Source organism: Leucoraja erinacea, chromosome 2, assembly GCF_028641065.1.
Source record: "Leucoraja erinacea ecotype New England chromosome 2, Leri_hhj_1, whole genome shotgun sequence".
NCBI lineage: Eukaryota > Metazoa > Chordata > Chondrichthyes > Rajiformes > Rajidae > Leucoraja > Leucoraja erinaceus.
The window spans coordinates 40,772,390-40,798,765 of NC_073378.1; the positions used below are offsets into that span (position 1 = coordinate 40,772,390).

Consider the following 26,376-nt stretch of genomic DNA (forward strand, 5'->3'; position numbering starts at 1 on the left):
TCACCACAAATATAGGATACAAGCCAGGAATGTCAAAGAATGATGCCTGGATAAATGCAGCTGCAATAACTTTCAACAGCTCAAGATAATCCTATTCAACATCCACACTCTCCAACATAATAGCTTTCAAATATTCTTCCTCTCCCCTCTCCCATCAGGCATTTTGAATCGGACTTAATCTTGCACTAAATGTTGTACACTTTATCCATTATCTGTAAAATGTGGATGGCTTGAATGTAATCATGTATAGTATTTTCTTTGACAGGATAGCATGCAAACAAAAGTTTTTTCCACTGTATCTCAGTATACGTGATACTAATAAACTTAACTAATATTATAACCATTTATCAGATCTGAGTAAAATATCCTGACACGGGTGCTGTCCGTGTAGAGTTTGCACGTTCTCCCTGTGAATGCAGGCTTTTCTCCCACATCCCAAACATTTGTGGGTCTGTAGGAGAATTGGCTTCTATAAATTGCCCCCAATGTGTGGAGAATTAATGAGGAAGTGGGATAACATAGAATTAGTGTGAACAGGTAATCGATCTGTTGTAATGTAAATGAAGGGTGATGGTGCAAGCAGATATGATAGTCGCATTTAAAAGGCTTTTAGACAGGAATATGCATTTGCTTGGAATTGAGGGATATGGATCACATGCTGGCAGAATGGATTAGTTTTATTTCGTATCACATTTGACACAGACATCATGACCTGAAGGACTTCTTCCTGCACTTTACTGTTCTATATAAAATTTGTACGTGCTATCATGTACTTTGATGACTTCACTTTTCAAGACTAATTTTTGCCATCTAAACAAGTATGAGAGAATAAATTTGCTTGCCAAATGATTAATGTTATTCAGATCCAGGAGCACTTGGAATGGATCTGCACTGTGATTCCATTAAGGACTGCACTTTGTATTATTTAATAGTTTCATTTAAACCGTAATTCATATAGGCTGCTTGGGAATGAAATAAAAATGTATTTTATTATTCCTCAAGGTCAAGCAACATTACTTTATTTCCTGTAACAGATGGCATCTGAGATTGTCTGGCTTGTTTTTATCCATTCACAGGCATTGACAAAGTGGCATTTGACATCCGTCCCTAATTGCTCTTGAAATGAGAATTAATAGGTAACCAGATTAATGGGTCTGACATCACATGAAGATTAAACAAGGCAACATGAAGGAAATTAGTGAACCACATTGTTTCCATGATGATACTGTCATTGTCACTCTTGTTATTAGCTTTTTAATTAATGTACAATTTACAAAAGTTTGTATTATTTATGACTTGGTGTTGTCTGAATCTATGTGCCTGTGGTGATGCTGCTGCTGCAAGCAAGATTTTCACTGTACCTGCACCTCATTGTACTTCTGTATATGACAATAAACTCAACTTAATTCTATGTTATTTCATTGTTTTAACTCCACCGCTGCCACAATGGGTTCGGAATGCCAGACATTTATGTGGACATCATTGGCAAGGCCAGTATTTAGACCAACTTTGCCCTTGAGAAGGTGATGGTGAGCTGGCATCTTGAACCACTGCAGCCCCATCGTGAAGGCAGTCCTACATTGCTGTAAGCAGCGTATTCCCTAATTTAGATTTGGTGATGTAAGAAAAGTGACGTTTCCAGGTCAGGACTTTGTGCTCTGGAGATCTGTCTGAACGTGGTGGTGTTGCCAAGCACCCGCTGCTCTCGTCACTCTTGGAGATAGAGGTCATAGGTTCGGTTGGTGTTCTTTACCAGTCTAGGCGGGGAACTGCTGTGCAGTATAGAGTGAAGACCAGACACGTGTATATTAGCACTCAGGTTCATAAGGTTCATGTTATAGGTGCAGAATTAAGCCATTCAAAAATGGCTGATCTATCTTGCCCTCACAGCCCCATTTTCCTGCCTTCTCCCCATAACCCCAGACACCCTTACCAATCAAATTAACTCAGACGTTAACCAGCTTCTGTTTATGAAGAATGATCCAGAATGCATCTGCTCTTTCAAGCCTAACGGCCGCTGCAGGCAACAAGGTCACCATTGACTATAATCTACTCAAACCAGCACTACCAAAACAGGCCATGGCTTGATATTCTGCATGTGCACCTCACTTTCTGACACCACAATTATCTTCATCATCAATATGGCACATCATAATATGACGGAACACTCTCCCTATTGTCCAATAAGCACAATTCAAACAATGGTGAAGTAAGTCAATACTATCCAGGACCAAACTGCTTCTCAGCCATCCTATCAACAATCCTAAATGTTAGCACCTTCTGCCACTAGAGCATATCTGAAGGCATAGGTAGACTGCAGGTGGAAAGGATGTTTCTAGGGAGAGTCTAGGATCAGAGGTCATAGCCTCAGAATTAAAGGGCGCTCTTTTTTAAAGGAGGTGAGGAGAAACTTCTTTAGACAGATGGTAGTTAATCTGTGGAACTCATTGCCACAGAGGGCTGTGGAGGCCAAGTCAGTGGATATTTTTAACACATAGATAGGCAAATTCTTGATTAAAACAGATGTCAGGGGTTATGGGGAGAAGGCATGAAAATGCGATTAGGAGGGAGAGATCAACCATGATTGAATGGCGGATTAGACTCGATAGGCCAAATGGCCTAATTCTATTCCTATAACGTGTGAACATTGGCTGTAATGTCCACCATCTGCAAGATACACAGCAGGTGAAAGAAGGGATTTCAGCTATTGGAAAGCCATTGTATATCAAGGGCAGGTGGTTAGATTTTGTTTCAAATAGATGATCATTGCCCGGCATCCTAATGGCAAGAATATTACTGCCTCATATCAGCCCATGCCTGAATTATGCCAAAGTCTTTGTTCAAGTAGGCATTGACTGCTTCACGGGCTGAGGATTTGCAAATGGTATTGAGCATTGTACAATCATCAGCAGACTTCCCCATTTCAGACCATCTGAGGAATAAAAGTGATTGATGAAGAAGCTGAAGATGGATGGGCATAGGTCAGTGCCCTGAGGAACTACTGCAGTGATGTTCAAGCTGGGACTATTGATCTCCAATAACCAATACGGTGACCAATGCGTAGTTTGGAGCCAATTGGCCCTGACAAAACTCAAAGTGGGCATTGGTGATTAGGTAATTAGTGATAAGTGTTACTGATAATTAGATTAAATGCCACTTGAGAGCACTGTTGATAATTGAGAATAGGTACGGACAATAATTAGTCAGTTTTGTCCAGCGACCTGGACAATGTTCTATGTTTAGAGTTTAGAGATACAGTGTATGTTACAAAACTTACCTTCATCGGCGCTGCAATTCTGCCACTGGCCGTGTGCGCGATTTTGGCGCGTTTGAGGGGGAGGTGGGGTTAAAACGGGGTTTTTTCCCGACCTGGTCCTGAATTATATTTGTTGGAGTGCAAGATGTTGCTAAAGAATCGTTCCTACGGCCGTTCTGTGTGTTTTTAAAAAAAATTCACCCGACAAGTTAATCGCTGGAATGATTTTAAAATCAGCTTCTGAAGCCGTCAATGCCGACAACTGGGACGGATTTTATGGAGGACCAGGTAAAAGAAAGTAGTTTATTTTTATGTATAAAAGTGTTTCTTAAGATGTATTTAATTCACATTTTAAGTTGCGAAACGGTGATTTTTTCCCCCGAAGAAACCGGCAGTGTATTTGCTGCCGATATGGGGGACTATTTTTCACCGCAGCCTGAACGTTCCAAATGGTCCCGTTCCAGAAAATCCCACTCGCAAGCTGATTTAAATGGCCATTAATTTACAAGTATAAACATTAAATTCCTTCCATTTGACCTATAAACCCATGACAATGAGATTTAAAAATTATGTTATATTCTGAATTCTTGTGTGAATGTTATTTGGACACTTAGGCTATTTAAAAATGTTAATCTATTCTTAAGAAATGGATAGATGTTCTTAAGAAATGGATGAATGGATAGATCTAGTAATTGAATTTTGTGATTAGCTACAATTAGGTTAACTAATTATATGCTTTAATTTCAAGTCATCTAAGTAAGATTGTTTCATATTTGTTTCAGAATGCTTCAATCTATAATAACTGAAAATTTCTTTCAGTTCTCTTAAATTTTAAGAAAGTTATTGGCTTTTAAATGTTCTCGATCACAGCTTTTGTGTTAAGTCAATGAAAAAGCAATAGGGAACAAGATGCCAATTTCTGAGTGAAAATGGCCATAACTTTTTATAATACTGAAGATATGAAAGTGAATTAGGTGTCAAATTAAACTTCTTTTTATGCTTTATCTGATGGGATAAATTAAAGACTTGATTTTTAAAATTTTGTAACATTGCTACAGTGTAGAAACAGTTTTCGGCCCATCGAGTCCACTTGATCACCTGCAAACTAATTTACGCTATCCCATCCTACACACTGGGGTAATTTACAGAAGCCAATTAATCTACATACTTCCACATCTTTTGAAATGTAGGAGGAAACCTGAACACCCAAAAACAACCCAAGTGGTGGCGGGGAGAACATGCAAACTCCACACAGACAGCAGCCACAGTCAGGATTGACCCCAAATATCTGGCACTGTGAGGCAGCAGCTCTACGACTGCCCAACTGTGCTGCCCTTATTGTCAGTAGTACAACTGTACTGAACAATTTGGCTGGAGGTGCAACATATTTTGGAGCACAGATCTTCAGTATTACAGCTGGAATGTTGTCTAGTCCTGTAGCATTTGGTGCCTCCTGTGCTCTTGGTTTTTTTTGTTATCATGTGGAGCGAATCGAATGAACTTACATGAAATACTCTGATGTAATGAATTGGCTGAAGACGGGCTTGTGTGATGGTGGGGATCTGAGAAGGAAGCTGAGATGGATTATTTATTCATAACTTCTGGTTGAACATGGTCACAGAGCATTTTCTTTAACGCTTGCATGCTGGGCATAGACATCGCTGAAGATGTTCTCATCCCATTAACTGTTTAATTGTCCAGCACATTCACAACAAGATGCGGTTGACTGCAGAGCTTCGATCACATAGTTCTGTTTATTACCTGCTGCTTTTATAGTCAAGTATGCAAGTAGCCCTGATGCCGAGGAGATATACTAAAATGACTCCGAAGAAAACAGTTGCTCATAAGGTCATAAGTTCTAGGAGAAGAATTAGGCCAATCAGCTCATCAAGTCTACTCTACCGTTCAATCATGGCTGATCTATCTTTTCCTCTCAACCCCATTCTCCTGCCTTTGCTCCTATATGTTGATAGGGTTTTCTCCTTGGAACAGAGGAGGTTGAGAGATTTGATAGCAAAGGCAGAGGGAAACCATTCCCATTGCTGGAGCAATCAAGAACCAGTGAAAGTGATTTGGAAAAGAATCAAACATGACCCAGGGCTAAACATGATTAGAATGGTCAGGATCTGGGAGAGATTGAGGTGAGAGTTGGAATAGGGAAGAAGGTGGCTTGGTGTTGGCTAATGCTGCTAGATTCACCTAGACATATTGGTGCTGTTCATCTACTCAAAGAGGAATGGATTGGTAGGGATATGGAGATAGATTATGGAGTAGAGTCAGCTAAATCGCCTGTGGATAAAATCAACATTGACCCACAAGGCCAAATAGCCTTCTTCCAGCCACAACCTTTCAGTAATTCGGTACCACTATGAATGACTGTGAAACTAAAATCTATGCTTCTTGTTCAACGGATAACGAACGGTTATAACAGGCTTTTTTTTTCTTTTAATTCCTAGTTTAGGATAGGTGGAAATCAGAGATGAGGAGAAAAATATTCTCTGGAGAGCCCCACATAGTTGAGGCCAGTTCATTGGCTATATAAAAGGGAGTTAGATCTGCCCTCAGCCACTGAAAGGGTTGGATGAACTACTGCACAATGCCAGTGCTGGCGGTGCTGGAGGCAGGAATGTTTCTAGTTAGGAAATTTCATGCTGGTGAGGCAGGAATGTTAGTTAGGCTGCTGGTGATGTCGATGCTTGGGCAGCATGTGAGGCACAATTCTGTATTGTCTGCAGAACCACAAAGAACTATAAAATAATCAGAATGGTCAAACCAAATGTGCTTTTTTTTCCAAACAAATTTACATATATAAATAAGCATGGTATTATTTGTCTCCGCCAAGGATTCTCCTGCAAAAGATTTTTTTTGCATGAGTCATCCTGTGTTTTATAAGACTAGTCATTGTGGAGGCTCACACAGCAGCAGGCTGTAAACACTGCTGAATGAAGTTGGAATACATGTCCTACACTGGGATATTCAGGGAATTTTGTACCTACAGAGTATTTCATAACATTAAAGATACTAAAACAAATGTTGGCACATGCATTTAATACAGATAGGTAATTGATGGTCAGCATGGACATATTGGGCTGAGGGACCAATCTATGCACATATAATTATAACACTATGCACATTTTATAGTATCGTGGATCTTTAAACTCTTTTCACTGGGCCATAATAGAGCAGGCAATTAGAAACTGTGTATGGATTAATGTGCATCCATTAGAGTATCATAGAAACGTACAAATGCAATGACCAAAGATGATTTGGACTGTTAGCCTACAGCATGAGCAAAAATCATTTAGGATTTCACCCACCTCCTGTGGTTCCACACATAGTTGACCTTGTTGATTTTTAATGTGTCCTATTCTCTCCCATCTTACTCTTTAGTCCTTATAATCTCTTCTGATTCTCCTTGACGTTGTCTGCCAAAGCTATTGCATGTCCCCTTTTTGCCCCTCTGATTTCCTTCGTAAGTGTGTACTCCTATGTTCCCAATACATTTCAAGGGCTTCACTTGATCATAGCTACCTATATCTGACATAAACCTCCTTTCTTTTGACTGGAAACTCAATATCTCATCATCCAAAGTTCTCTGCTCCTGCCAGCCTTGCCCTTCAAGATAGACAAAATGCTGGAGTAACTCAGCAGGTTAGGCAGCATCTCTGGAGAGAAGGAATAGGTGGCGTTTCGGGTTGCGACCCTACTTAGTCTGAAGGCTTAGTGTGATGAAAGGTCTCAACCTTTCTCTCCAGAGATGCTGCCTGACCTGTTGAGTTATGTATCTTGTGCCTATCTTGTGTCTTGTGTCTGCATTTTGTGTCTATCTTTGTTACAAATCAGCATCTGCAGCATCCTCTTACACAGCCTTGCACTTCACTTTGACAGGAACATGCTGATTCTGAACTCACGCTATCTCAATTTTGAAAACCTCCCACTTGTCAGACATCCCTTTATCTGCAAAAAATTACCCCAAAATCAACTGCATGATCCACAGATAACTTTCACAATCATTAAAACTTCTTTGTAAATTACACTCACAAAATGTATGTACACAGATCTGCAGGAAATACACAATATCAGCATAGCATGTGGGTTTTAATGATTATTAATTGCATGAAACAATTTTAATTAATTCACAAATATAATGCTTTCATAAAATATGTGAATAAACTTTTCTGAGAACTTTAATTTATTAGGACAGATTATAAACAAAAGGTACCATTATTCTATCTGTTCAAATGTTCTTTTCTTTTCACACTAAAGGTCAATTAGATGCGACCACACTTGGCACGAAATAAATAAATTTGATCGGACATTCTTAGTTGAACAAGCTTGAAGGATTAAAAAACACAATTAATATCTGACTTACCACTGAATGAACAGTTTTTCCCCATGCATCAACAGTTCGTTCCACATACTGGGATGAGAGCAGATCACTAATGTTTAAAAAAAAAAAAAAATTTAAATTAGTCAACACATAAACGCTAAATACATTGAGGGCAATGATTTATTATTAATCAGATCTACTTTCAGACTGTTAACTTCAAGCATTTTATTAAAAATTACAAATCACTACCAACAAGTATCTAAAGTGTAGAACTCGCAGGATTTGTTGTGAAATTGCATGACAACTCAATTGCAGTCACCTTTCTGAAATTCTTTATCTAATTTGTTAGAGAAGATAGGAATTGTAAAGAGGTTTCACGCAGGCAGAAACATTCTAATTTGATTGGTGTTTGCCCAAAATTGGTAAGAAGAAACAGATGAACAATTTTTGGAAAGGTCAAACTGTATTATATGAAAAGAAAAGGTTCTCCTTGGTAAAGATGAAAGAGCACCCAGTGAGTTTCCAACACACCAGTTTAGGTTTTGCCATCTTCTTTGTAGCATCATGTGCATATTTTTATAGTGTAGAGGTTATCCTGTTTGCTTGTGTATGAAAAGTTACCAGTTTAATCCTAACTGGGAACATTGTTTTATTGTATTTGTGAATGCCACAAAAAATACTTTAAGTGAATGCCTGCTCCATTCTTGAATGATGGTGCATGCACAAATCTTTCTCCCTCTCCCCCAACCCACGACATAGCTCAGTCGAATCAGCCACATTAAACAAATCAAATCTCCTGTAACAGAAGCACTACTGCCAAGCATAACAAAACTATTTTAGCAAACTTTCACAAGGCATTACAAGCAAATTAAATTGTGCAAAATTGGCATTTGATCATTATTTCTTTATTTTTCCATCAACGCTGCACCCTAACCACTGCGCACAAAGCGTAAGAAAAAAATACAAACAGCCTACTTCACGGAGGAATTTATTCGTTTTTAAATAAAAATAAAACAGAATAGAAGATATAACCAAAGGTTATTTTATTTATTAAACTGGCAGAACAGAAGGCATGAAAACTGAATTTGTGCAAGACATACTTATAACCATATATAACTTGGACTCCACTTTCAAAATTCTGAAGGGACTGTGCCTTTTGTAACTGCCTGGGGCCACTTTATTGGAACCAGTCCCCACCGTCCCCTTTCCAGAACACTTAGAAACATAGAAACAGAGAAAATATGTGCAGGTGTAGGCCATTTGGCCCTTCAAGCCAGCACCACCATGCAATACGATCATGGCTAATCATCCAAAATCAGTCCCCCATTCCTGCTTTCTCTCCCATATCCCTTGATTCCGTTAGCCCTAAGAGTTTTATCTAACTCTCTTTTGAAAACATCCAGCGAATTGGCCTCCAATGCCTTCTGTGGCAGAGAATTCCACAGATACACAACTCTCTGGGTTAAAATGTTTTTCCTCATCTGAGTCCTAAATGGCCTACCCCTTATTCCTAAACTGGGACCTCTGGTTCTGGACTCTCCCAACATCGGGAAGATTTTTCTTGCATCTAGCCTGTCCAATCCCTTAAGAATTGTATATCCCTTAAGAACTTATGCTTGCCAGCTATACTGACGTAATCCTTATATCTCCTCCCTTCTTACAATCCAGGACCCCATGCACCCATTCGTTACGATTTTGTATACTTCATACACTGTTCACAAAGCAGTCTCTTCATCACCAAGAACACCAAACATAAATCAAATAAACATTTTTTTTGGTCCACAGCAACTACTCCAAATTTTTGCCTGTTTAGTTCTTAAATTATGTGCTCCGCCATATCACAACTGTCTCATATACTGGCAGAGTTGAAAGAAGCTGAACACAAGATCATAGAGGCAGCCTCCCAAACTCAACACTTCAAGATGATTCTGCATTTCTTACTTAAACGTCATTTTGATCTATCCAATGTTTTTTTCCACAATTTTCACTTTTATTCACTGTGCATATATTTCATTTATCACTTATCTCACCTGCTTTTCACTCAACCGAACACATATCCCCATCCATACCTCTCAGTACTCGATTTCTAGTTTACTCCTTTTCTGATTAACTTCAACTCTTTCATGTTCCACTGGTGCGGTCTGGCTTATATCCTAGGTCAGACAATATCACTAACACAATTAGACTCAAAACTATTTTGCTCTTTCCACAGTCTTCATAAGTTCTAGGAGCGGAATTAAGCCATTTGGCCCATCAAGCCATTCATTCATGGCTGATGTATTTTTCCTTCCCAACCCCATTCTCCTGCCGTCTCCCCATAAATCCTGACACCCTTATTAATCAGATCTCCGCCTGGTCTATTGATTTTTCCACTATTTTCTGTTTTTATTTCAGATTTCTGGAATTTTTTAAAGATTTTATTAGACAATTAAGTTGTTTTGCAACAAAGATTTGGAAATGGATATGATTTATTAAAATTACTTATTCCTTCCATAGTTAAAACAGAATATCACAGATAGATTGTTTTAAGATATGGAAGAACTTGAGAATTCAAACAATGTTGTTAAAAAGAGCACAAGGTATTTGGATATTTACTCATCCTAGTTACAATGCACTTAAATTGCACCATTGGTCAGAATATCCAGGAAGATATCAGCATACTGCAACAGTGCTGAACAGAAATCATGACTGTGCATTTTCAATAAATCAGTAAGCACTCATTTGGCAAAGCCCCATCAACAACACTGAGTCTCAGCAATAAATGAAAAATAGATAGGAGTACGCACAATGCCATTTGAAACATGAAAAACCAGAATTAGAAACATAGAAAATAGGTGCAGGAGCAGGCCATTCTGCCCTTCGAGCCAGCACCGCCATTCATTGTGATCATGGCTGATCGGCCCAAATCAATAACCCGTGCTTGCCTTTCCCATATCCCTTGATTCCACTATCCCCTAGAGCTCTATCTAACTCTCTCTTAAATCCATCCAGTGATCCGGCCTCCACTGCCCTCCATTGCAGGGAATTCCACAAATTCACAACTCTATTGACACAGGAATGGTTGCTTTAAACTTTAAATAGGGTCCATATTTAATCATGCTACACTGAATGTGCCACAAATGAACAACTCATAAAATGGGCTTGGGATGGGCTCCAATGGGGTTTGCGAGCACAAAACCAAAAAAAACACAGAATTAATGAGATCGTTTCAAGAGGCAGATTAAGTGCTTCCATTTACTGGAGATCAAATTTGGAAAAAAAAGCATTTTGCAGTTTGTATTAGAAGTTAGACAATAGACAATAGCTGCAGGAGTAGACCATTCGGCCCTTCAAGCCAGCACAGCCATTCAATGTGATCATGGCTGATCATCCACAATCAGTATCCCGGTCCTGCCTTCTCCCCATATCCCCCGACTCTGCTATCTTTATCTAACTCTCTCTTGAAAGCATCCAGAGAACCGGCCTCCACTACCCTCTGAGCTAGAGAATTCCACAGACTCACAACTCACTGTGTCAAAAAGTATTTCCTCATCTCCGTTCTAAATGGCTTATCCCTTCTTCTTAAACTGTGGCCCCTGGTTCTGGACTCCCCCAACATCGGGAACATGTTTCCTGCCTCTAGCAGGTCCAAATCCGTAATAATCTTATACGTTTCAATAAGATACCCTCTCATCCTTCTAAATTCCAGAGTATAAAATTTTCAAATTCATTTGCTAAAAAAATGAAATTGAGCTTAATTTGGGATCAAGCCTTCATCATATAAATTAGCTTTATTTTTTAAAGCTAACAAAGTTTCTGTACGTAATCAGTACGTAATCTAATATATTTTTAAAATAGTAGGTAATTTCAGCATTTCAAACCTGGTTTGGATTCTCTCCAAACATAGCTGATACTCCAATTCAGTACCACATTCCTAATCTTTCCCCCATCCGCCGTGATGCCTAAACATAGTGTAAGTATCAGCAAGTATCTCCATATCTGAACTCAGGGCAAAGGGAAGGTCATTGATGAAGCAGATAGTGATGAAAACATAGCATAGAAATAGTGATGGTAGATTCGGGAGACATATTCCTATGAACTGATCATCATGATCCCGTACCTGCCTACCCCCTGATATAACAAGGGCCACATCTACTCCCTCTTATAACCATAGTTCAACTACCCTCTGTGGCAGCAGTTCAGAGATTCACACTCTGTTTGAATGATTTCCACATCAAACATCATGAATTACATAGGAATCTGAAATGCCTTTTTGAAGATTCAGGGACAAATGGATCTGAAATGCCTGTTATTCATGGAGTGTTGATGAGTGATAATAATAATAATAATAATAAATTTTATTTATGGGCGCCTTTCAAGAGTCTCAAGGGCACCTTACAAATTTAGCAGGTAGAGGAAAAACATGTAAGGGGAATTAAATAAATAGTAGAGACATGACTAGTACACAAAGACAGAATTCAATTCAAAACACAATACGAGGCAATTAATGCACAGATGAAAAGGGAGGGGGACGTGGGGCTAAGGATAGGCAGAGATGAAGAGATGGGTCTTGAGGCGGGACTGGAAGATGGTGAGGGACACAGAATTGCGGATCAGTTGGGGGAGGGAGTTCCAGAGCCTGGGAGCTGCCCTGGAGAAGGCTCTGTCCCCAAAACTGCGGAGGTTGGACGTGGATGGAGAGGAGACCGACTGATGTGGATCTGAGGGACCGTGAGGGTTGGTAGGGGGAGTGGAGGTCAGTGAGATATGGGGGGGGCCAGATGGTGGAGGGCTTTGTAGGTGAGGATCAGGATTTTGTAGGTGATCCGGTGGGAGATGGGAAGCCAGTGAAGTTGTTTGAGGACTGGAGTGATGTGATGCCAGGATTTGGTGTGGGTGATGAGTCGGGCGGCTGCGTTCTGGACCAGTTGGAGTCGGTTGATGTAGGTGGAGCTGATGCCAAGGAGAAGTGAGTTGCAGTAGTGCAGTCGGGAGGAGATGAAGGCATGGATGAGTCTTTCAGCAGCGGGAGGTATGAGAGAGGGTCTGAGGCTCAAGGGAGAGGGTGGAATCAAAGATCACGCAAAGGTTGCGGGCCTTGGGAGATGGGGAGACAGTGGTGCCGTCGATGGTGAGAGTGGGGTTATTGATTTTGCTGAGTGTGGCGTTGGAGCCTATGAGGAGGAATTCTGTCTTATCGCTGTTGAGTTTGAGGAAGTTATTTTGCATCCAGGTTTTTATAGCTGACAAACAGGAATTTGATATGGGAGAGGGGGGGGGGGGGGGGGGGGGGGGGGGGGGGGATTTGGTGCCGAGGTAGATCTGGGTGTCATCGGCGCAACAGTGGAAGTCCAAGTTGAAGTGGCGGAGTATCTGACTAAGGGGGAGGATGTAGATGATGAAGAGGAGGGGGCCGAGTACGGAGCCTTGGGGAACGCCTTGAGTGACTGTGGCTGTAGCAGAGGTGTGGATGTGGAGAGAGATGAAGTGGGATCTGTTGGAAAGGTAGGAACGGAGCCAGCTGAGTGCAGAGCCTTCAATGCCGAGGTCTTTGAGTCTGGTGAGCAGGATGTTATGGTTCACTGCATCAAAGGCTGCGCTCAGGTCGAGGAGGATGAGGATGTTGAGGGAACCAGTGTCAGCAGAGGTGAGGAGGTCGTTGAGGACTTTGAGGAGAGCAGTTTCTGTGCTATGGAGGGGGCGAATGCCAGATTGGAGGGGTTCAAGTAGGTTATACGCAAGGAGGTGGGAATGAAGTTGCGACGCAACGATACGCTCCAGGGTTTTTGAAAGAAAGGGGAGGTTTGAGATTGGGCGGTAGTTAATGAGAGAGCAGGGATCAAGACCAGGTTTCTTTAAGATTGGTGTAACAGCAGCAGTTTTGAAAGCGGAGGGGACAATTCCTTGGGACAATGAGGAGTTGAAGAGATTAGTGAGGTAGGGGCAGAGAACGGGGAGGCAGGATTTCAGCAGGGGAGTGGGGAGAGGGTCGAGGGAGCAGGTAGTGAGTTTGGAAGAGCTGATGAGTTTGGAGATTTAAATAGGGGTGACCAGGTCAAACTGGGAGAGGAAGCAGTGTGGAGGAGGGGTAAGGAGGTCAGTGGAGATGTTGAAAGGAGGGGCCTTGGTAGGTGGTGGAGTAGATGCTGGGGAGTCGGGTACAGGGGATAAAGATTGATAGATGGTGCTGATTTTATCAGCGAAAAAGTGGAGGAATGAGTTGCAGAGATCCGGAGTAGAGGTAGCGAGAGTGTTGGCTCGAGGCTTGAGGAGGTTGCCCACTGTGGAGAAGAGGGTTCTGTGGTTTAGGTAGGGATCGGTGAATATGGAGGAGAGGTAGGCAGATTTTGCAGCAATGAGGGCATCTTTGTAGTCAGTGAGGTGGAGTTTGTAAGCTTCAAGGTGGACTGTGAGAGATTATTTCTTTGTGAGTCATTCAAGTCGGCGACCAGTCTGTTTCAGTTTACGAAGTGCAGGTGTGTACCAGGGTGAAGATGTGTTGAAAGTTACGGTTCTTGTTTTGAGGGGGGCCATAGTGTTAAGGGACGTAGACAAGGTGGAGTTGAGATGGTTTGTGAGATCATCAGGTGAGATATGGATTGAGTCCAGGGGGAGAGTGATGGGGAGCAGGTCAGAGAGATGGTGGGGATCAATGGATTTTAGATTACGGAAGGTGATTTCTCGGAGGAAGCGGGGGCAAGGTGTCGGAGAAGGGATGGTGAACCGTATAAGCTTATGATCAGAGAGGGGGAAGAGGCAAGGATGGAGGTCGAGTACCGGTTGATTTGTGGAGCAGACCAGGTCAAGGATGTGACCTTTGTCATGGGTGGGAAAGGTGACGTGCTGAGTGAGAGAGAAGTTGTCAAGTAAAAAGGCGAATTCAGATGCGAGCTTGCAGGTGGGGGAGTCCATGTGAATATTTAAGTCACCAAGTAGCAGCAGACGTGGGGAGAGGGATGAGGCAAGTGTGAGGAGTTCAGTGAAGTCAGATAGGAAGGAGGGGTTTGGTTTAGGTGGCCGGTAAATGAGGATGACTGTCATGGAGGAAAGGGCTTTGAAGGCGAGGAATTCAAATGATGCTACTGGGGGGAAGGTGAGTTCAGTGATCCGAAAATTCTGGTTGAAAATAACAGCGAGGCCACCTCCATGGCGGGAGGGGCGGGGTTTGGAAATGTAATTAAATCCAGGTGGGGATGTTTGATTGAGGGAGAAGAAGACATTGGGTTGTTGCCAGGTCTCAGTGAGCAGAAGGAAGTCCAGAGTGTTGTCAAGGATTAGTTCATGGAGGGCAAGGGCTTTGTTGTTGAGCGACCTGGTGTTGAGGAGGGCAAAGTTGGCATTATGAGAGGATGGAGGGATGGGGGCAGGCTGGAGAGATCTGAGGTTGTCCCGGTTGACAGTGCGTGCGGTCAGCTGGGATGGGGGGTGACGCGGTTGAGGGGGGGGCAGAGCGTGGTAGTGAGCAGATGGATGGAACGGAATGTCCGTGGTTGAAGTAAACAAGCCTGCGCCGAGAGCCTCTGTGGATGAAACGGGGTCGACGTAGAAGTCTAAGCTGTTTAATGACTTGGATGCAGGATGGGATGTGGTTGTTGAAGAAACCAGTCATCTGCAGAGTTGAGTATTTGAGCATGATGGCGAGGGTGCAGAGAGGTGTCCAGTGGTGCAGGTGCAGGTGGAGAGAATATCCAGCGGTGAGGGAGCAGAGAGGTTGTCCAGCAGATCGGGTGCAGTGAGGTGTCGAGCAGTGAGGGAGCAAAGAGGTTGACCAGCAGTGCAGATGCAGCGAGGTGTCCAGCATTGAGGGAGCAGATAGGTTGTGCAGCAGAGCAGGTGTAGAGGTTGTCCAGCGGTGCGGGTGCAGAGAGGATCCAGCTCCCTCACTGGTGCAGGGAGGTGTCCAGCGTCGATGGTGCACAGGAACAGGTACAGGCAGGGAACAAACAGGCAGGTAGGTAACAGGTAACAAACAGGCAGGTAGGTAACAGACAGAGTCGTAGTGTCTTTCTGGTTACCGCTGAATTTTCAACATGTTGAAAATTTTGGCGACCTATCACGGGTGCCGGCAGTCGACTGTAAAGATTGCGTAAGTGGGACAGGCCCTTTCGGGTACTGTCTGATTAAAACATTGTGGACATTAGGCTTTTGTAGTTGTTTCTATGGAATTGGTGCACCACAATGTTGAGAACAATATTCTGCATCCTGCATCTTCCTCGATTGTACTTGAGCTTGGCTTGATTATATTCATGTAAAGTATGATCTAATTTGATTGGATAAAACATTTCACTGTCCCTTAGTACACGTGACAATAATACACCCAAACCTAAACCAGTAAAATAGCGAAGGGAATTTTGTTCATTTGTAAAGCTACATCAAATCTGCTACAAACTGAAAAGATGTTTGGAGGAATTAGACAAGGAAAAACAATGATTGCTACAACAATTAAAGTAATGTTCACAACTATATGGATGGTGATACCAGCAAAAGTAGATCTTGAACTGATCGGAGGAATTATCAATCATCCGAGCAAATTGAAAATTTCAAACTCTAATCAAAGTTTTGAAAGAAGTGAATAGTACTTTTGAGCTTCCATGTGTCACTTAAAAGAGTTCTCAATACACAGAAAGGTGAAACTGATCTACAGAGCACAGCAGAACAATGCATGATGCATCCCAACTGAAAGGGGGAAAAGCGGCCATCTGTCATTGAACATTATCAGAAAAGATGGACCAGATAACATTTGATGATGCGGTTTCTACCCACTGTTTGCCAATTTTACTCCACTTACCTGGTTGCATACCTCGGTATTACTATGTGATCATTTCAACAAGATTATCTATATTAAATTATCTCTAAAGTTATCGATAATCAACTGGACCCAGATCCAAAATTAATAATATTAGGATTATCAGAACATAACACAAACTTAATGATAAGCCAGAGACACTTTCTTGATTACAGTTTAATAACTGCGAAAAAATTAATACTTAAATTTTGGAAAAAATCAGCAACCCCCACAATTAAAATGTGGATTACGGAAATGACCAAGAACTTGCATTTGGAAAAAATAAGATTTGTTCTTAATTAACCAGAACTATTTTTTAAAAGATGGTCCCCATTTATTGAATTTTTAAAAAAGTAAACTGGTTTCACACAAAATTAAAGTCAAAACTTGGGTTTGGGGTTGGATGAACAACTATACTCAACATCTATCTCCACAATCTTTATATTTGTAATCTCCTTTCTTTCTATTAGTTTATAGTTTATCTTAAAAAGAAGAGGAGATACCAGGGGGTAGATAATGTGAGGGCAAGATAATGGACCATGATATCCAGTTGTCTACTTGTCATTTCTAGATATTATGATCCTTTCAGTTGGCAAGGATGGCAACAAGTCCCCTCTTTAAACAAATATGGACCAAAGAGCTGAATTCCAAAGGCAGGGTGAGAGGTATTGCCCTTGCAGTAAAGCAGCATTTGACCCAGTGTGGTGTCAAGAAGTCCTGATAAAACTAAGATCAATGGGCATCAAGGAAAATGTACTCCCATAGTTTAAATCACTCCTCAACCAAAGGAAAGCAGTTGTGGCTGTTGGAGGTCAATCAACCCAGCCCCAGGACATCACTGCAGGAGTTGCTCAGACAACATCCAAGGTTCAACCATCTTCGGTTGCTTCAGCAATGATTCCCCTTTGAAAGCAAGAATAGAAATGCAGATATACACTAACGACTTCAGAATATTTAATTCTAATCACAACTCCAGTCTTCATGCAACAAGACCCAGACAACATCCAGGCAAGGGCTAATAAATGCCAAGTATATTCATACCCCAAAGGAGTCATCTTCAACAAGATGCAGTCTAACTACCTGCCTTTGATATTGAACCACATTCCAATCCCTGATATTCCTTCCATCAACATCCTCAGGACCACCACTGATCAAAAATTGAACTGCCACATAAACACTATGGCTACGAGAGCAGATCAGAGACTGGAGATCCTGTGGCTTTACCTCCAAACATCCAGAGATCTTTCCACCATCTTTAAAGCACATTTCAGGAGTGTGAATTTCAGGAATACTCTTTACTTAGCTGGATAAGGGAGAGCCAATAGATGTGGTGTAGCTGGACTATCAAAAAGTCTATGACAAGGTCCCAAACAAGAGATTAGTGTGCAAAATTAGAGCACATGGTATTAGGGGTAGGGTATTGACATGGATGGAGAAGGCAAGGCAAGGCAACTTTATTTATATAGCACATTTCATACACGAGGCAGACTCAAAGTGCTTCACATAAAAACATGTCATACAATAAAATGAAATAATAAAATGAAATAAAATAGAAGAATTAAAAGAAAAGAAAAGCAAAATTAAAAATGCATTATAAAAAGTGCAAAATTTAAAAGTGCAATGTAGTTAAGATTTAGCTGAAAGCTAAAGTAAACATAAAAGTTTTCAGTCTTGTTTTAAAAGTGGTCAAAGTTGAGGCAAGTCTTAAATCTTCAGGAAGTTTATTCCAGCTATTTGTTGCATAGTAACTAAATCCTGCTTTCCCATGTTTTAGAATAAGGGGTAAGCCATTTAGCACTGAGATGATGAAAACCTTTTTTTCACCCAGAGAGTTGTGAATCTATGGAATTCTCTGCCACAGAAGTCAGTGGAGGCCTATTAACTGGGTGTTTTCAAGAGAGAGTTTTATTTAGCTCTAGGGATAAAGGAATCAAGATATATAGGGGAAAAAGCAGGGATTTTAGATTATCGCCCATGATCATGTTGAATGGCGGCGCTGGCTCGAAGGGCCGAATGACCTATTCCTGCACCTATTTATCTATATTTCTATGTTTCTACTTGTTTGATGAGTTAAACTCCAATAACACTCAGTTCAATGTTATTCAGGACAAAGCAAACCACTAGATTGGAACTCCATCAACTCATCCAAACGTTTGCTATCAGTCACTGGAAAATAGTGGCTGTAACGTATACAATCTCAAAAATGTGCTGCAGTTACTCTAGCAGCAGTTCTTAACACAGAGGGACCGGGGACAGTGGTGCATGGAAACACCACCACCTGCACAGTCCTCACCATCAGAACCCGTAAATAGTTAGCTCACTGCAAACAGTTAGCTCACTGAAAATCAGATTTAAAATTGAGATTTAATTTACTACTGAAATATAAGATATTGGTATTTTTGCATTCCATCAAAAAACACTTTTCAAAATTAAGAGCTGTTTTGACCAAAATATGAATTCATCAATGCAGTCCTCTGAAACAAATTATTGCATTTAAATATCTGAGTTGTAAACAGATTGCAGAATGTTAGCTCCAGAAAAACCAGACGCTATGGGGAGTTATAAAGAAAGACGCTTTGTATTATTGAAAAGGCATCTTTAACAATCTCCAGTACTGTACATGCTGCAGGGGAACAATGTTTAACTTACAATGTGTTTCTGTTCCTCTGTTGGAGTTTGGAGTGTTTCAAATTATATTTTAAATGTCCTTTTACATTTGCAGCTTCTTTAGCTTGGAACACAAACAAATAATGTCTCCAGGCTGAATCGCTGCTAAAATTAGCATCCACTCCTTGGAGGAAAAAACTAAGTTCCCCATCCCATTCTGCATGAATCTTATGAAACAAGAAGCAAATGCATTCATCTTCCTGGCTAGGATCATTGAGCTGGTGAGAATTTGCTTCTGCCTTAAGGAAATGAGAGACTGATTGAGGTGAAGGCAGTCAAACTAATGCAAGAGACCTCCATCTGATCAATATCTTTCTTGCATTTCATATAAAGTCATAGAGAGTCATCGGGGTGGGAGATTGCAACCTTCACGTGGTCCGCCCTGTTTTGACGAATGCAATTAACCTGTTGTGCACAATCAAATAAGATCAAATAGAACAAATTGTCCCACAACTTTAGGCTGTGCACACCATACACAAGAAGAAGAAGAAGAAGACGAAGAAGAAGATAGAGAGTCAGAGTGTGGAAATAGGCCCTTTGGCCTAACTTCCCCACACCGACCAACATGTCCCATCTACATTATTCCCACCTGCCTGTGCTTGGCCCATATCCCTCCAAGCTTATCCTAACCATGTTCTTGCCTAATTGTTCCTTAAACATTGCAATAGTTTTTACTAGAATGTTGCCTGGGTTTCAACAACCAAGTTACAGAGAAAGGTTGAATAAGTTAGGTCTTTATTCTCTGGAGCGCAGAAGGCTAAGGGGGGACTTTGGATTTACTTTCACCTTACTTGCCAAAGCAACCTCATATCTTCTTTTAGCTTTTCTAATTTCTTTCTTAAGATTCTTTTTACATTCCTTATACTCCACAAGCACCTCATTTACTTCATGCTGCCTATAATTATTGTAGATCTCCCTCTTTTTCCGAACAAGATGTCCAATTTCCCTTGAAAACCAGGGCTCTTTCCAATTTTACAACTCTTCCCTCATCAATCTTTCTGATCTTATCTTCAAAAACCTGACAATACGATTTCCCAGATGGCCATGCTACCATGGTCCACACGTTTTTCTGCATTGCCCTGCTTATTTCACCACAATAAGCCTTCCAGGTCAACACATAATAGTTCAATCAACAGAAAGAGCTTGACAAGAAAACAAAAATCATTCTGAATGTGGGATCTAGATCATATGGGATCTAGGTCATTTCAGAAACTAGCATTTTGTATTGAAAAATAGAAAGCACAAATGCACAGAGCAATGCAGACAAAGTGAGATAATACACAATGTGCATAAATATTGTTAAGGGGTACCTGCATGTCAATGAAAGTAAGCATGCAGGTACAGCAGGCAGTGAAAAAAGCAAATGGCATGTTGGCCTTCAATACAAGAGAAGTTGAGTATAGGAGCAAAAAGGCCCTTCTGCAGTTGTATAGGGCCCTAGTAAGACCACACCTGGAGTATTGTGTGCAGTTTTGGTCCCCTAATTTGAGGAATGACATTATTGCTATTGAGGGAATGCAGCGTAGGTTTACAAGGTTAATTCCCGGGATGGCGGGACTGTCATATGCTGAGAGAATGGAGCAGCTGGGCTTGTATGCTGTGGATTTTAGAAGGATGAGAGGTTATCTTATTGAAACATATAAGATTATTAAGGATTTGGACACGCTAGAGGAAGGAAACATGTTCCCGATGTTGGGGGAGTCCAAAACCAGGGATCACTGTTTAAGAATAAGGGGTAAGCCATTTCGAACGGAGATGAGGAAACACTTTTTCACACCGATAGCTGTGAGTCTGTGGAATTGTTAGCCCCAAACCAATTAACCTACAAACCTGTATGTCCTTGGAGCGTGGTGCGAAACTGGAACTCCCGGAGAAAACCCACGCATGTCACGGGGAGAACAATAAGCTCCATACCGACAGCTTCCATAGTCAGGATCGAACCCGAGTTTTTGGCAAGGCAGAAACTCTACCACTGCGCAACCATGCCGCTCTTGTTTATTTGTAGCATATTAAATCATATCTATTATTAATGGTGTCAATTTCCACGGTTGAAATAGCACCAGCTTAGTTTTGACCACACAGCAAACTGAACAATCAAGACAGAATTGGATTTAAATCAGGACGGGATATAAAGTGCAAATTTAATTTTCCCTTGTGCAAATTAGGAATCCAGGAGACCTGAGCATCCTGTTTAAGATCTAATCATTTTCTTCATTGCTAAGGAAAGGTGCATCATTTGCAGCGCATTATTCAACAGATATCTCTTCTTCTCTTTGACTCCCAACAGGATTTAATGCTCTCTCGGAACATATAGTAATACTTTATCTGAGCAAACTAAACACCGGATCTTTTTGCGGACATTAAAAAAAAAAACTACAATGGACTGTGGCGCTAAAGTTATGCTTAAAACAGTTTAAATCAACATAGAAACATAGAAAATAGGTGCTGGAGTAGGCCATTCGGCCCTTCGAGCCTGCACCGCCATTCAATATGATCATGGCTGATCATCCAACTCAGTATCCTGTTCCTGCCTTCTCTCCACAAGGGCCACATCTAACTCCCTCTTAAATATAGCCAATGAACTGGTCTCAACTAGCTTCTGTGGCAGAGAATTCACCACTCTCTGTGTGAAAAATGTTTTCCTCATCTCGGTCCTAAAAAATGTCCCCCGTATCCTTAAACTGTGACCCCTTGTTCTGGACTTCCCCAATATCGGGAACAATCTTCCTGCATCTAGCCTGTCCAGCCCCTTAAGAATTTTGTAAGTTTCTATAAGATACCCCCCTCAATCTTCTAAATTCTAGCGAGTACAAGCCAAGTCTATCCAGTCTTTCTTCATATGAAAGTCCTGACATCCCAGGAATCAGTCTGGTGAACCTTCTCTGTATGGCAAGAATGTATTTTCTCAGATTAGGAGACCAAAACTGTACGCAATACTCCAGGTGTGGTCTCACCAAGACCCTGTACAACTGCAGTAGAACCTCCCTGCTCCTTTACTCAAATCCTTTTGGTATGAATGCTAACATACCATTCGCTTTCTTCACTGCCTGCTGCACCTGCATGCCTACTTTCAATGGCTGGTGTACCATGACACCCAGGTCTCGATGCATCTCCCCTTTTCCTAATCGGCCACCATTCAGATTATTCAGTGTTTAGTTTTGGTCCGCTATAGGAAATATGGTGTTTAACTGGAAAGAGTGCAGAGAAGATTTACGAGGATATCGCCAGGACTTGAGGGCCTGAACTATAGGGAGAGATTAGGCAGGCTAGCAATTTATTCCTTACTAGACTAAGTTGGGTCCCAGCATCACACGGGAGGGCTGATCCACCCAACGCAATATTCCACCTCTCCACCAATTCCAATATTGGTAGCCAGTGGGGGGGGGGCTTTCTGGAGCACTAGTATGGGTGCTGTGGGCTGAAGGTACTGGTTTCCAGAGGGCTAGTATGGAACATGTGGGCCAAATGGATTCTTGAGCTGGTGGCTCAGTCACTCAAGCCTGATGTGCTGGCAGCTCACTCACGGTTGGTGGGTTGGCAGTTGACTCATGGCTTTTCCTTGAAATTCTATTTCAAGCAGGGTGCAAGGCCACCAAATTCAAGTGCAGTTTCATACCATTTCTAGCAGGGTGCAAGGCCACAAAGACAGCGAGTCGTGACATCTCCCTCCTCCATCTTGCAGAGACTGAGCCATGCCCACACTTCTGGGTTTTATAATCCCTCCCCCCTCCCACCAGAAGGGGCGTGGCCTTCATGGTGTGATTGACAGGAGAGAGAATCTCAACATTTTTTAAACACTAATGACTTTTATTTTTCATCGATGGGAAAAATCCTCGGCACCTGGTGAGTGGAGGAGGACTGTGTAAGATGGCCAAAAATCACAGCCGTACATGGTAGCGATTTTTCTAAAATCAATATAAAGCACAAACAGGAAGTGGTCAAAATTAGACTTTTAATTATATAGAAGGCAAGGCAACTTTAATTAGGCAAGGCATCTTGAATTAGGCAACACAGCTTTAACATTTCCAAACCAAAGGCAACACAGCTTTAGCATTTCCAAACTATATTTCCAAACCACATTAAGGGCACTGACAGATCAGTAAAACCATTCACAGTTTAGTAGACATTTGTTCAGTGTCATTCACAGCTCAGACTGAGAGACGTGACCCTCTCGTTCCCCCATCTTGCAGAGACTGTCTGAGGCACTGAACACTTCCGGGTTTTATAGTCCCTCCAGAAGGGGCGTGGCCTTCAGGAGAGAATCGCAACATTTTTAAACACTAATAACTCTTTTATTTTTAATCGATGGGAAAATGCCTCGTCCTGCGCAGCAGAGGGGCCAAGAATCACAGCCGTAAGTGGCAGCGTTTTTTCTAAAATCAATATACAGAACAACAGGAAGTGGTCAAGATCAGACTTTTAGTAATATGGATATGCAGGAAGATGATGAGTGATCTTATAGAAGTGTATAAGATCATGAGGGGTGTAGACAATCTTTTACCCAGAGTAGAGGAATCAAGAACCAGGGAACACAGATGCAAAGTGAGAAGGGAAAGGTTTAATAGAAACCTGAACGATAACCTCTCTACACAGAGGGTGGTGGGCATATGGAACTAGCTTCCAGAGGAGGTAATTGATACAAAGCTTTTCTTTATTCCCCAAGTACCCCACATAAGATTTTCTTCATTTTTCTAAGCTTGAATAAAAGTGATAGGATTACAATATATGTGTTATTGCCGCACTGAAATATTAAAACTATTTGGTTAAACCTGGATTCTTTCTCTCAGGAAAGAGTATTAGTAACCTAATGATAATGTTTATTCTTCAGACCATACACCTTACTCTTACACAATGCACTGCAGTAAACCTGCTTTCTTGCATCTTGGTTTGATTAATGGCATCTCCGGGGATATAAATAATACTTGAGCACAGGTTGAACTTTCAGGAGGAGCCTCTGAACACTGTAATTTGAAGTTGCTGACACCCACGGAATATAAATAAGCTGCAGCAATACACTATATAATAATAGATAATAATGCTCAAGCATCACATAGCAACTTTTAAAAAATTTGAATTCTGTACATGGTTAAATGAACATCAATCCTAAACATTATTGCTTTATACAATAGTAACATTCTTCTCCTCTCCCATCATATATGGTTCCCTAATGTGCTGAATGTGTTATTTCTTCTCTTCATTAAGAATAATTAACAACTTAAACTGCCAAGGAAAATTTAAAGAAAAGAGCCAAAACATTTTATTTCACGTTGATCAATGAACCATTTTTAACATCTTTGCCTTTAATTGTTTGTCCTTACACTTTAGTTACTTTATCTGAGCAAACTAAACACTGGATCTTTTTGCAGACCTTTTTTCAAAAAAAAAAAACTGCAATAGAATGGTGCTAATGTTATGTTTAAAACAGTTTAATAATGTGTTCAGTTTTGGTCAACGACGTTGGGAAAGATGTTGTTAAGCTGGAAAGAGTGCAGGAGGATGATAAGTGATCTTATAGAGGTGTATAAGATCATGAGGGGAGTAGACAATCTTTTACCCAGAGTGGGGGGGATCAAGAACCAGGGAACACAGATGTAAAGTGAGAAGGGAAAGATTTAATAGAAACCCAAATGATAACTTTTCTACACAGGTGGGTATATGCAACGAGCTTCCAGAGGAGGTAATTGAAGCAGTTACTACAGCAACATTTAAAAGGCATTTGGACAGAATAGATAGAAAACATTTAGAGAGATATGAACCAAATGGAGATATTGGATACAGAGTACAGAAAGGAGATTGAAAACATTGTAACTTGGTACCAAGCCAACAACCTCTCCACCAATGTCAGCAAGGCAAAGGAGATTGTGACTGACTCCAGGAAGCAAAGCAGTACACATACCCCAGTCCATATTGATGGTGTGGATGTAGAGATAGTTAAAAGCTTCAAATTCCTTGGAATAAATATCACCAGCAATTTGTCCTCAACCGGCTACGTCAAAGCTATGGCCAAGAAAGCACACCAATGCCTCTACTTCCTTAGAAAGCTTAGGAAGTTTGACAAGCACCCAACAACCTTCAACTTCTATAGATGCGCCAGAGAAAGCATCTAATTGCGATGCATCACAGCATGGTTTGGGAACAGTTCCATCCAAGACCACAAGAAATTGCAGAGTTCCCTTCCATTAACTCTATATACACTTCACACTGCCTCGGCAAGGCTGCAAGCATAATCAAGGACCAGTCCCACACTGGTCACTCCCTCTTCTCTCCTATCCCATCAACAAGAAATAAGAAGTTTGAAAACGCCTGCCTCCAGATTCAGGAACAGTTTCTTTCCAGCTGTTCTCAAGAAACTGAATGGTCCAACTAGAGTGTGGTCCTAACTGATCTACCTCATTGGAGACCTTTGAACTAATTTTAATTAAACTTTCTTGGACCAATGTTATATCTGTGCCCAAATGTTGTATTTGTTTATCTTTTCACTGTGGGCGCTTGATTGTATTCATGTATAGTCTTTTCTTTCACTGCATGGTACATAAGCCTTTCACGGTACGTCGGTACATGTGACAATAATTAATTAAACTAAATAGTAGCAGGTGGGGCTATTGTAGATGGGCACTTTCACTGGCTTGGGCAAGTTGGGCCAAAGGGCCTGTTTCCGTGCCATGTGACTATATGGCCCTATGACTGTAATTAAACATATATCTATCTATCTATCTATACATAACTGAAACTCTGATCTTGTGCTCTTGCGCGGTTTTTCTATTTGCAAAAACAGTTGGTGATAACGCTACAACCTTTGGCTCTCTCGGGCTGCTGTCCTGTGTTTCACCGAGACCTGGCTTTGTGAGTCGACCCCGGACAGCGCGCTGCAACTGGCTGGCTTCCAACTTCACAGAGCGGATTGCGAAGTGGAGGCAGCGGGGAAATCAAGAGGTGGAGTGGAATATGCTTTCTATACCAAACACGTGCAGACCTGCCCAGCCAGAGGGGTGAGAACACACGATCACGGTTTTAACAATCTTCTCCCTGTATGGAGGACCCAACCTTTTCCCCTGTCAGGTCTACCTTTGTCCTTTGGGGCCTAGCCACCGTGTGGAGCCGGGTCCCTCCAAGACGGAATGAGCCTGGGGCGTCCAGTCGGCGTGAGCCCATCGCGCGTACTAACCCAATTCGGAATCTGGAGCGATGTATCGGAACGTGTTAGAAGCTGAGGGGGAGTGGTGGGACGGGCGTCTCTGGCTGTGCGGCCGGGGGAGTATGGCCACGCAACGAAGGATTCGGAGGGCGTCCACCGGTGCGGACAAGCCGGTGGACGGACGGGCGAGAGCAAAAAACAGGGGTAAGCATTCATCTGGTCCA

The 26,376-nt window shown here is 41.6% G+C and overlaps 1 protein-coding gene and 1 pseudogene across 10 annotated transcripts in view; one reads left to right on the plus strand and one right to left on the minus strand.

The window, feature by feature from the left end:
- adam22 (ADAM metallopeptidase domain 22) overlaps positions 1 to 26,376 on the minus strand; it is a 252,306-nt gene that overhangs the window by 185,972 nt on the left and 39,958 nt on the right. For all 10 annotated transcript variants that reach the window (XM_055655426.1, XM_055655417.1, XM_055655409.1 and 7 more), the window contains one exon: positions 7,629 to 7,695. In XM_055655426.1, the coding sequence (XP_055511401.1) occupies positions 7,629 to 7,695 (67 nt within the window). The remainder of the gene's footprint in view (positions 1 to 7,628; positions 7,696 to 26,376) is intronic.
- Positions 8,050 to 8,166, plus strand: LOC129716480 (U6atac minor spliceosomal RNA; annotated as a pseudogene).